This window comes from Patagioenas fasciata, chromosome 17 (assembly GCF_037038585.1).
Source record: "Patagioenas fasciata isolate bPatFas1 chromosome 17, bPatFas1.hap1, whole genome shotgun sequence".
NCBI classification, from domain to species: Eukaryota; Metazoa; Chordata; class Aves; order Columbiformes; family Columbidae; genus Patagioenas; species Patagioenas fasciata.
In genome coordinates this window covers 7,451,935-7,465,132 of record NC_092536.1, presented here as the reverse complement: position 1 = coordinate 7,465,132, position 13,198 = coordinate 7,451,935, and the positions used below count along the sequence as shown (strand labels likewise).

At 37.4% G+C, this 13,198-nt stretch overlaps 1 protein-coding gene across 2 annotated transcripts in view; it reads right to left on the bottom strand.

Moving 5' to 3' along the window:
- Positions 1–309: 309 nt before the first annotated feature.
- The window catches only part of TXNRD2 (thioredoxin reductase 2), a 35,116-nt gene continuing 22,227 nt past the window's right edge, over positions 310–13,198 (bottom strand). For both annotated transcript variants that reach the window (XM_065852018.2, XM_065852016.2), the window contains exons 13-17: positions 8,973–9,068; positions 8,656–8,748; positions 7,328–7,399; positions 5,695–5,792; positions 310–3,440 (exon numbers count right to left, since the gene is read on the bottom strand). In XM_065852018.2, the coding sequence (XP_065708090.1) occupies positions 3,317–3,440; positions 5,695–5,792; positions 7,328–7,399; positions 8,656–8,748; positions 8,973–9,068 (483 nt within the window). In that variant the 3' untranslated portion in view covers positions 310–3,316. The remainder of the gene's footprint in view (positions 3,441–5,694; positions 5,793–7,327; positions 7,400–8,655; positions 8,749–8,972; positions 9,069–13,198) is intronic.

The window sequence follows — 13,198 nt, the reverse complement described above, 5'->3', positions numbered from 1 at the left end:
CTGTGAAAATACCTGTTAGACCTCATTAGCTGGAATAGACAGGAGAGTATTTGAAACCGTACTTACCAAGTCCAGAGGTTCTGTTAATTTAAAAAAACAAAGTCGTCCAGACTGGAATAATCTCCATGGCTATTCAGTTTACACATCAGAGACGGACAGGTATCAACATTTCCTTATTAAAAGGTCTGAGTCTGTATACTACTTTGTTTCCCTAGCACACACCTCAACCAAGAGAAACAGCATTAAGACCAAAAAATAAATCTTTTGTTAGCAGAAGGCATATGTGCAGAATCAAACAAACACAAACACTTGCTAGAAAAAAAAATATTTTTTATTCATTAAATCACAACAACTAAATATTTGCATCACATATATAAGGGACCCAGCAAAGCTCAGACTTGTTTGCACCATGGCGTGGTTTGACAAACAAGCCCTCATCAGCTGGCATCTCCACAAGAAGCCTGACTTTTTTTTTCTCTAACATTTTCACATATAATCAGTAATTTGCAGTGTAAATAAGTAATTTAAATTTACATTAGTCAGGCTTTTAAAAACAAATCTTAAGGACCATCCCCGGTGAATCCTTCAGGAAAAAAAGCACAGTCACAGTAGTTGTCATTATTCTGTCTTGCTGTTGATTCTGATATTAGGGTAATGTAGGTGTGAATATATGTTTAGTTTTACTTCATGAGGGCAACAAAATTTTCCACTCAATGAGGAACAGAACCATGCTGCTGTTCAAGATACAGGATCGATTTTCATGCAGTCCACCCCGCAATTCTAAAACCAAGCGAGTTCTATTACTTCTGAGAACGATTACGTGCCTGAGTTTCACACCCCACGTACACTGAGGACACATTTCCTTCAGATCTCTTTGCTTCTTGTTGCGAGTAATTATTTTGAACTTTGTGATGAATGAAAGTAACTCATGTTTCCATTTGTCTGTAGCAGCAAACAACTCAGTCTGCTGGATGCATTGGTAGGACAGAGAAGAGAAGGGGCTTTCACATGGCTAAACACCAATGCTTTCTTTTATGTGTACAAAAGGGACTGTAATAAGTAGAGACTACAAAAAATAATTGCATTGCAGTTTAGTCAGAGGTGGAATGTTTCTTACAGCAAAATTAGACCAAGATGCTCAGCATCTCAATGTTTTGAAATATTAAGTAAAACATTTTTTTAAAAAATCCAATTTACTATGAACTACTTCTTTCCTTTTTTTTTTTTAACAACTGGGAATATCTAGTAGGGTTTTTGGCTGTATCATACTCATAAGACATTTATTAAAGGAAACAGGAACTTCTGAATGTGCACGTATGCACACATTTATAGACAGATAAAAAGTTTTCATAATTTCTTCTAAAGGCAGTTGCAATATTCAGACACTTTCAACTATACTTCCACTCAAAAGATTTCTTTTCAACTATGAGCTTATGGATGACTTCACTGATGAAAAATGGCACCAGCAGACCTGATAGGGAATGCCACTTGCAGTCAAACTGTATCATTCCTTCCTCTTTTACGGACCACAAAAATTAGGAAACTTTGTAAAGAAAGCTTTTAAGATTTCTTTTGCTGTTGTTTAATTCAGAACAAATCTTTGAAAATGGAGTATTCTAGTGTCAATGGGAGCATTACATCATATTTTAGAAGGAAAGTCTGATCACTTTTTGTCTAATAACTTCTCTGACAGCTACAATTCTCATGGTAAAAAGATTTCACACTTGAAACAAACCAACCCTTTGTCTGTGTTGCATGCTGCAGCAGTCAAACAGCAAAGAAAAAATAGCAAAGATATACATGATCATCAGGCTATTCTTCCAAACTGTGCAACAAACAGAAAGACACCTGTGAAAATATCAAATTCCATACACAAAACCACTGATATAATTCATTGCAAAAAGGATACATTTTGTTTTACCTCCAGCTGATCTCTTCCTACATTCACTGTTCTGTAAAGGGTCACTAAGTGGCAACACTACCGAAACACAGGCCGCTGCAACTTGGATGGAAATTCAGTGCAGTTCGTTTTGTATTTGCCTTTGTCAGGCTACCTCTTTGACAGGGTTCTGCTAAAGAAGCTTCACTACCAGATGTCTGTTTCTTTATTGTCACAAATTAGCCAGCATCTCCCCCTTCTGGATAGCACGAAAATAAGCAGAAATTTGCAAGAGCTAAATACTTTCTTACTTGGCCAATACTCCAAGCCCAAAAAGTTTGCAGGTAATTATTTTTTATCTTTGTTCTTCTGAGCAGGACCATTTCTTTTCTAGATCACTGTTCAATATAGTTCCCTTCAGTAACACGTTTTATTAGAGCCAGATCTAAATTCATTGAGATGCAGTACCCAACTCAGTGACAAAAATCTTGAAAAAAACCCCAACAAAATATATCGCTCTGTCAGCCAGATTTCTGCATTCTATAAAACAGAAAATGCTGCATGAGTTGGATTATTAATGGCTTTGATTCTTCTTGTCAGCATTGCTTAATATATGGTGTTCAAGTAGTAATTTGTGAGATGTGTCAATTTAACCTGAACTGAATGAGAAATTTCAAGAGTCGGCAGAGAAGTCACCATAAAATTCACCTCCTTCTTTAGCACCTCTGAGCTCATTCATCTTGGCCATCACCATAATGGTATGACCAGGCTGCCACTGATTAATCCGTTGGGATTCATCCAGTAGCAGCACAGCTTCAGTGATAAGTGATTTTATATTAAATTCCTGTGCGTATTACATTTTAAAGAAAAAACCCAAAGATGATTGCTTACCCATTGTTACACACTCTGGGAACTTGTTTCTACTAGTGAGTACAGAGTCTCAGTGTTCAAGATTAGGATCAGGAATGAGCTACCCAGATACTTAGGAGAGAGTATCATCACCAAAAATTCTAAGGGACGCCCTGTCCAATTCCTAGCACCTGTATGAACATTATGTGAGACACTGCTGTTGGCAGTCAGTCATGTCAACAGAGAAACTCAGATGACAGCTCTTTAGTTTGGAGATGGCCTCAGATGTCACTGACTTCAGTTATATTTACATACATAAAACTGCGGTTATTCCCTAGCTCCCAGCTAGAGAAGAGCTATACATACTTCAGAAGGAAGATATTTTTTTTATAGCAGGACTGCATTGGTTTTAGAACTGTGATGGTGTGAGGACAATTTCTTTGCTTAGCTGTGAGAAGGCTGTCTACATGGAGAACGAGAAAGATTCCTGGAACTTGAACCATTAAAGCTGTTTCAACACCAAGTGCCCCTTTTCTTTACAAACATATGTTGTGCTTTTTTCCTTCTTTCCAGGGACGGTATTTAACCTCAGCAGCCTGTGACTGTTGCATCCAAGCCAGAACGCTTTGTAATGTGCAACTTGGTAATTTCTTCAGCACAGGTAGGGTGAATGCCAATTGTCTTCATTAGTTGAGGATATGTAGCACGACATCTACCAAAAAAAAAAAAAAAGAACCACCATGATCCACAAAGTCAAACACTATTAATCTGAAACATCCATAGTGTTCTAAAAGTTCAAAGTAATTTTGTGCTTGTCCATTTTATCAGGTAGAGGAGTTGCATTTTTTCTTCAAAAAGTGCTGTCTCTTATTTCTCAGGCACTTATACAACAACATTTAAACAGTCAGCTTCAGCTGTTAGGTAGGGAAGAATTGTCAACAACAGTTGAGACAAAGAGAATTAAGCAATTCATCCCAAGTCACAACTGAGTCCGTGGCAAAAACACAGGACAAAACTGCCGTCTTCAGCTTTTCTTGTACATACATGTGTGTTTCACTAGCTCTAATGGCAGATGGAAAAACACACACATACACATAGAGGAAGAAAATCTTGATTAGGACTACTGGCAAGAATCTGCTGAAGGAAGTAATACCAGAACATTCTTCCATAATCTTAAGAGAAAGCCTGGTGCTTACACTGAAATTATCAATGTTATAAGCAGGAAGAAAAAAAAAAACAAAAAAACCCGCTCATTCGAAAAAACAAACCACCACCAAAAAAACCCCTTGAACTAAAATCCCACTTGCTTAATTCCTTTACTTATCCAATAACATTCTTAGACTTGATGACTTTCCTTTGAGCTGCTATTCCTGGCAAGTCTTCCTGTAAGAATAGCTGAAATGGCCCTAAATTTAAGAATTGTTTCAAGCTCTCTATGGAATAATGTTCTCTCACTCTACAAAATACAGGGAAGAGAGCCATAGATGTCTTCTGCTGTCCCCATCAAGTAAAGAGCACCAACAAGCAAAAAATAGTTTCTGAGCACAGAGTGCTGAGGAGGGAAGGTGGAAAAGCATCCTTTGGAGAGACTGAAGACCTAATATTTGACAAAGGAGAACAGCAGCTCTTACAGTGCCTGTTCCACATTGAAAGCTCCGGATTTGTGAAATACAATAGAAACCAATACAAGAATCTGACCTGCTGGAAAACCTCTTACTGTGGCTCAAGTTTTAATTTCCCTCAGGCGAGGCAAAAAAGCACTCCAGTTTCATGTGCTTCCTTTTCACTGGTTATTTTGGATAAAACTTCAAAACAATGACATCCTAAAAAATGTAGTTCTAGAATCTATACCACTGGCAATTAATGGACTACAAACACATGTTGAAAATGTGTACTGAGGGTACACTGCAATCAGTGATTTCCAAGATATTCCTCACATGATACTTGCGGTTCTGCCTTCTTAATAATTTCTGCTTTTCATTTACGCTAGTCACTCACACCGTAAGACTAAAACTGCAATAAAATGGTGATGGTATTTAGGAAAATTAACTACCACCACAACTGGGGGTGATTTGTTGTGTCCCAGACTACTTTCTTCAAAGGGAAGTTAAAAACTATAATTAAGTAATGTAAATATACAAATCAACATTTCTGAAAATTTGAATCAGCAATAAGAAGATAAATGAAAAGAAAAAAAGAAATAATTGTAGCACACACAAGGCATAGCAGGAATTCTCCATTTAACCAGAGAGGACCCAGAATCACTCCTTACTCTTTCAAAGGGAGGACTTCTATATTAATATTTAAACAAAATATTAAAAAAGATCACAAAGCTTCACCTACTTGGGTAAGTTATTCTTATTGCAATTATCAGATAGCTCCAGAAAAAAGTACCTCCCCTCTCCTGTCATCCTACAGAGGTTTCTTTCTTACTGTATCATATTGTGGTTAGCTTATACTCCAGATATAAAAAAGTTCACGCAAGTCTTCACTGAGCTTTGGAGGAGCAATGGCTGAGCACATTTAAAGATGAGATTAGGAAAAGAAATGCTTGGCAGGTGTAAAGAAAGGTTTTTATGAAAAGCACAAATATCCTTTTAAAGAAGTGACTTGCAAAACTATATGGTGATTTCATATCCTGTGCATAGACTGCAAAAGAAGCTACACTGAGGAAACCAACGTTAGTAAGTTAATGCACAATTTTATTCCTCACTTTAACTATATCAAGCCAACAATATATCTTCCTCAGTTGTTCCTTAACTATATCCAGTATTACAGTAACTAAATCCAGTACAACTTAATGAAGAACTGCAGCATTTTTAGTGAAAATATGTGCAATGCTACATAAAAGTAACAAAAAGCATGAATACTTTATAGTGTTGCCAAAACTAGGCAGCTATCTTTTATAATCTTACAATAACTTAAAAAGCAGGCTTTAGAAGCTAGAGACATTCTTTTGTACTTACTTGATTCCAAGAGCAAATCCTTGAATAACTTCGCCTGCGTTTGGTCCAATGAAATGAAGGCCAAGTATTCGCTGCTCACTCTCTCGTAAGCACACCATCTGAAAACAATACATTACATAGAGATCTTTTCTTAGAACACCTAAAGATAAGGCATAAAGTTGAATTAAATGAAACTGAAGTGCCCTGAAATCCTAGTTCAGCTGTTTATTTCCCGTGTGCCAAGAACTTACGCACTTGCTTAAATCTTACTGACTTCAATAGGTCTTATGCTTGTCCTTAAGCACTTTCCTGAATCAAAGCTTTATTAGCGTACATTTCAGACTTGAGGGAGCCACTGACAACAATCATTTGTGTTGAATTGAATACTTTGTGTCTGTCATTTTTATGAAATCCTCAAAATACCTTCTGTAGTCCAGTAAGCAGACCAGTGTTATTTTGACACTGAATGGCCACCTCAGCAGTTCTCCAAGCCTGTGCAGTTGTTCTCAGCAGCTAATCAGCTGTATTTCCAAAGATGACAACTACCAGTTACAGGATCTTTTGTGCCTTTGTGATTCAGTCACTTACAGCAGCATGTTTGCTGAGATACATTTACCACATCAGCCAAGTAATCTAATGAAGGGTCAGGCCTTGGAAGGAGGCAAAGATGAAGGTGAATTAATAAGTATCTGGGACGGCCTGAGTCACTGCATACTTAACTTTTATTAGAGAACTTACTGAAAACTTTAGTTCCTTTAAGGACATCATCTTTAAAATTATGAAAAGAGAGTCAGTCTCTCTCTGTGTCCTCCCATCAAGCATTAAATCATCACTAATCTAATAGGTTCCGCTATTCAGTAAAGGCTTGGATTCTTTCATTAGGAATCCCAGGAAGAGCAGCAATGCTGATGTGGTACTTCAGATATTGAGGAGTTTTAAAGAAAAAACCCTCTTGCATTAGAGTTTTAAACACTCAAGTTTACTAGTATGCTATTACTACTTTACTCTCAAATATTTACTTTCATCGTTTGTGACAGACCTACAGGAGTTACTACATTTATTCCAAAATTATTGTTCCCTGATATTGAGGAGAAAAGAAAGAAAAAGAAAACTATGATATATTCTACCAACACTACACTTCATTTTATTAAGATCCTCTACTATGGGGAAGTGCATCAAAAACCTTTTCAAGACTGAGGCAACTGGATTGTTTTAGGAAAAGACACATTTCAAGTGACCAGTTGCTGTAGTTTTGTAAGCCTTGTGCTTAATTGTTTTGAAGGTAACATACTTTCCCCAAGAGATGGCAACTCATACTGCATATAACTACCTAAGAACATTGCTGGGGGAAGCAGAGATTAATCTCTATAGAATTTGGAGTATTTCTTAGGACCTTAAGAGGCTGCTCAAAGATAGTATCAATCAGCAGAATGTCAGCTCCAAAAATTGGTGATATCTGTAAAGCAATTTCAAGATGCAATAGCAGATATAATGAATATTAAACATTTGAAGCAACAACAGAGAAACAGGCTGTCACTAAGAATAACTTTCATCTATCTTGAGAGAGATTTTTGCCAAACAGTCCTCTTTAAAGCTAGCTGTACCGTATCTGTTGTTTTAAGTTAGAGGCAAGTTAAAAGCTCACAACACTCACTTTCATATAGCATTGAGTTGCATCTCTTTCAGCCACTGTAAATTCTAAAGGTTTATAATATGCATGGTATACCTGGTAAGGAAAACAATAACATTTTGTGTTAAAGAGAGTACTACTATGTCAAAACCTGCTATTCAGTATTATAATGACTACTATTACTACATATTTATGATATTGTAAAAAAAAAAAAAAAAAAAATTATTAACATTTATAACCTGTTCATTATTTTAAAGAAAAATAGGGAAAGCACAGTAAGCGTTTAACACAAACTCTTCTTAGAAAACCATTAGATTAAAAACAAAACTGAAAAAAAATCACAAATAATCACGTTACTCAAACCAATGCCTCAAATTTAAAATGTAAGTATTGTTCCTTTAAGCTTCTCCCAAAAGTTTAATACTGTGTTGACTGAAAATAATGAAATCCAAGCAGCTTTTCCTAGCTATAATGATGTATGCCATAAGAAAACCCAAACTGTCATTTTTGCATTCTGAATAGTAAACGCCTATTTTTCGTAAGTGATTTTGCCTGGGGCTCCAAGCTAAATCCATCAACTGAACTTGCCCTCCAATAAATACATGACATCAGGATATTACGACATACACACATCAATTGCCTGCCTTAAACAGATGAGAACAATTGTGTTACAGTAATTGACATCATTCTAGATGGCATTAGCATCAAGAAACCCAGATAACAGTTCTGGAACAGATTTTTGAAGTATAAACTGTATTTCAGAATCATAAAAGACAAAACTAGTAACTGACTGGACATCTCATCCATGGGTGACTTGTTTGAATTTTGTCTTACTGTATACTGACTGTGAATTTCTCCATCATTAGTACCTTGATCTCCCTCCCTGTATCAGAGGGCTGTGTGTGAATACATGCTATAACAGATTTCTTCCTCACTATGCAAGGCCCAGGTACATTATATCAATATGTTTTAGCCACGAAGACACTTAGCAGTTTGTGTGAGTATTTCTGGGGCCAATCCAAAAATTTAGACTAAAGAACCTGACCAACAGTACTGACAAATTAAAAGGAGTATCGTCATTAATTAATGATGTTGCACATTATAACCTATTAGGATGGCAGCTGGTTTAAAGCTGCCACATCCTATCAATAATTTTAAGGCCACCAGGTAACAGTTTCCATTGCAACCTGCTGCAATATTTTTAAAGTCCTGAGCTTTTCAGAAGACAGCAGCTCCCTAATTGCAAACATAGTATTTGGGCACAAAAAATGTTGCCTGCTACAACAGTGAAACTTCTGTCTTTTCGTAGTGCAACTCTCACACCAAGTATAAAATTAAAAATGTTTCCATACCTCAATATTATCTGATCCATAGCACTGCACAGCTGCTTCTTCTGACAGTCCAACACAACCATATTCTAAGGGAGTGAAAACTGTAGTAGGTACCTGCTTTCGAGGAAACAGAAAGTGTCACTGTTGAACCATCTGAAGCAGCTGCACAGCAAATACAGGGGAGACTTTGGCATGACCGAGAAGAGTAGCTGTCACACACATCTACTTTGGCTACTATCAAAGCTGGATTCCAGATGACAAAATGCAATTCCATTAAACATTCTTAAGAAAGAAAGTGTAAGATTTCGCTTTTATTATCGAAAAAAGAAATAACTCACATTGTCATAGTCCATCAATTCTGAAGACTGGCCAAAAAGACGCTGAGACAGCAGTTTTCCTGCAGCTATTGCTGTGGGTGTTAATTCAGGACGGCCCTAAGAAGAGAGCACATAACTTTGGTTTAACTAAGAGAGAAATAGCATCCAAGGGTTTCTCCTGGGACAATGGTCAGAAGGCGGCCAAATCTTTGGAATTCCAGCCTAGTAGCCAGGGCTTCAGATAGAGGAGGCAGTAATAATTTCTGTCCAAACACGCTTATAAGTCTCTGAGTTTAACATTTGTCTTGATGGGGGAAACAAACACCATCAATGTGTCAAAGCCTTGTCTCTTATCATGTCACCCCTTGAAAAGCAGAGGATATCCACATGCTAACCATTCACTTCCCCCTTTCTTTCCATACTAAGTCATCAAGAAACTTTTCAGATGATCTTTTTAAAGCAGGAAAAGCCTAGTATAAAGTGAGAGTGTTTTTTCAACATCAGGATTTTAAAAAAAGAGTTGTCCATCACAGTTTTACAGAACACAGGCACAAAACTTAGCTAGCTGTGGGCACTGAGTTCTTCTGTTGGTCCTGGAGAAGGAGAACACTATTCTGCTAACACTGCAACCTACAGGTTGAGTTGGTCCTAGTCTGAGGCTCTGGTATAGACAGGGGCACAAACAGGACTGCTATTGGCAAATAACTGTCTTCTTGCAAGTGAGGAATGGAATGAGAGCAGGATATGACCAGGACATGCTCCAGTTCAAGTCAGGAGTTGTGGCTACTTTTTATATACAAACAGGGCTACTCCGTGTGCCAGAACCCTAATTTTGAGGGCTGGCACGATATCACTTGAGAACCAGAACTCCAGTACTAGTTTTGAGGAAGCCGGAAGTTTTTGCAAATTGAAGCAAGGCATTTTCAAAGGATTTTTTTATAGTCTGAGGAAGAGCAGTTCATGTAATTTAATAAGATCTAAGAAACTACATAAATTTGGTAAAAAAAGTTACTTAAGAGTTCATTTGAGACATATCATCAAAATGCCTGTCTGAGATGAGGAAAGAGGTCCCAAATCTAGAAGGATGATGCAGTGACAGGAGAAAGTTGTAACTGAAAAACACCTTTGTGGGACAACACAAACCACTTTGTAAAACATAAAGTTTTGATTCACACAGGCTTTACCTAGATGCAACACCTGTCACACTTCTCCAAAGCCCCATTTGGAGGTAGCCATCCAAAATAAGCCCTCTGTCTTCAGCAGAAAAGAAAATAAACATTCCCCACCACATGCATTCAAGTTTTTCAAACTTTGTTTTTCATTATCCTGAAATTTTTCAGCATTTATCGGAATCCATTCCTCTTTCCCAGCTTATCTTTTCTGTATGTTGCTAGATAGATTCAGCACATGGTATTAGATACCATTTACTTCAGTACATGATTTCAATTATCTTCATATTAACATCCATTTATGTTTTTTATCTGCACTAATAACCACTTAAGTTAAAAATTCCATTGCAAAAAAACCAAACTGAAACAACGCTGTCTAACCTGATAACAGAAACTGCAATTCTAATTGTTAATGAAGACTAACTTATTTTTCCCCACAGCTCATGACAAATCAGAAAGCTGCAAATTCATCCCTTTTTTCCCCCCCAAGATCCACCAAATCACAGCTTTTCAAATCCAGCATTTTGACTCTCAAGTCCATAAGTGTCATTTACCAGATGAAATTTGCCATTTGTTTTTCCTTATACACATTCGCCTGAAACATGGCTGCCAATCACTTCTCTAGCAGGAAATACAGATGTTGTTTTGGCATTCCAGAAATGAATAGAAGATTAGAACAAGAGATAAAATTGTGAAAGCACTGCCATGCATTCCATAAAACCCAACTAATTACTAAAACATCCATGCAGATAAGGCCCAATTTCTCATAAACAATGACCTAAAGGCCTTCCCTGGTAAATATTTGAAATGAACATTCACTTTGCAGTCATGTGTAGAACTACTTTGCTGATTATTATGGATACGAATTGTTCATAAGAATCCTCCAATGTATTATACATTTAAATGAAATGGCTCCTAAGAGAGTTTTCAAGGCTTTGAAGTAATGTGTATTTGTTCTAACACAACTCATTTTGGTCTTATTTCTCTTCAAAGCAACATGCTGTACATTCCACCTTCTCTACACATCTTTGTTATAACACCCTTTGAAATATGACAGCTGTATAGCAGCATGACCATATGATAAACCTCCTCTGAGAGAATTTCTTTATAGTGTGTGCCATGCTTTTCAACAAAATACTACTGGAGGAAGAATTTTAACTCAGAGAGTTTATATCAGCACTGAAAAAATTTTCAAACTAGAATTCCAGCTTGATCTTTCTCATCCTGGTTACACAGGATGAAAATGCATAAATGCAACCTGTCAGTTGAAAATAATATTTTGCCAAGGCTTGAAAAACTTTTTTTGATAGTTGACAAACTGACTGATCTCTGGAAGGTTGGGGTTTTTTTCCCCCTCTTTCCTCCAAATGAACAGCTTGCATAACATTAGGATTCCATTTGCCATACAAGGGTGCAACAAGACACCCATGTACACATAGTTTCCCATTTGTGCCAGCTGGGTATGACTCCTAAATGAAAACAGCCGTTTTGAGCATCTTAGGAAGCTCATCTTTTGCTTCTCACTCCCCCTTCAGCTAGGGAACCGAATGAAAACAAAAACATAGCTCTTGCTGTTTGGTAGGAGTTTAGCGTCTACTTGAGGTGGCATGGTAAAGAAAGGAGGAGCAGAGCTTCAGAATTACTTGCATGAGCAATAGCACTTTGTAGCAAAGAGACTCTGACAGGGAGAGATCAGAGCAAAGAGAAATCCTGAGCAGGAACACCGGAGAAAAAAAAAATATCTTATTCTTATAAGCAATATTAGGGATCATTGATGCTCATTCAGAGGAAACAAGATTCCCCTTCCTGTGTTTTTTTGGTAGGTCTCGCCCAGCAAATATCACACACCTAGCTCTACAGCTTTGTGGTTCTTAGCAGGATGCACTTGCTTGTTCTGTGTGTATTCTTTGAGATGTGCACAAGCACAGAACTTCTTCACTGCTGGTTCCCGTGCCAATGAAATTTATTATCCAAATTAATTCTGCTTTAAATAAAAGACAAAATTAATTTAAGTATTCAACTTCATTGCTTAGCGAGTGGAATTATATGGCTCACGTACTGGAGTCAGATAAGATAACGGCAATAATTCCTTCTATCTTTACAAATGCATGACTAGTATACTGTGATTTCTTTGATTCCCTATATTGAGCCCATATGCAGATAAAAGCTTAAGAGAATATTTCTGTACAGCACTGATGTAACTGTCAGTTTTTCCCCAACTGTACACTAGACACAGTTGTTGCTGTTTTTAACACTTACATTTAGAAGTGCCTACTGAACAACTTCAAGTTCAAAAACATGCACTAATAGGACAAAAGCAGGAAAAGGAAATCCAAGTTTTAACAACAAAATGAAAATGACAAATAAATGAAGATCTGATTTTTTAGATCTAGAGTAGGAAAGAAGAGGGCATCCTGCCTCCAGCTTTATACTTCTTACTTAAAGGAAATGACTTGCCCAAAATAACACTGCAGATTGGCAGCAAAATGAGCAACACAATCTAAGGCCCTGCCAGCATTGCCTCTAATAACTGCTTCTTGGATGAAATTAAAAAGAAAAGTTTGGAAAGCAGGAGGGCCAACCAAGGCGTATGTCAGAGACAAGCAGCTGTGGGAGGTCACTGTGAGCAGAAAGAGAACCGTAGGAAATATCCCAGTGCAAAATGTGACAAGTACAGAGGGAACCTGTATGTGAAGTGAGAAAAAAGGAGAGGAATTATGTCCATAATCCCAAAGCTCTGAGTGACTGGACAGGACACAGAAGCTGTGGAGAGTAAGAAAAGAATAAAAAAGGATAAATAGCTGAGCAGGAAAGAGTTTTAACACAGTTTAAAAGGAAATGGCAAGTAATTCAGATGAAGATGAAGACACACAGGAAGAAACACGTCTACATAGAGGGGGAAGAGGTCAGGATTGGTCAGCAGATTTCACAGAATCACAGAATGTCAGGGATTGGAAGGGACCTCAAAAGATCATCTAGCCCAATCCCCCTGCCAGAGCAGGAACACCCAGATGAGGTTACACAGGAAAGTGTCCAGGCGGGTTTTGAATGTTTCCAGAGTAGGAGACTCCACAACCC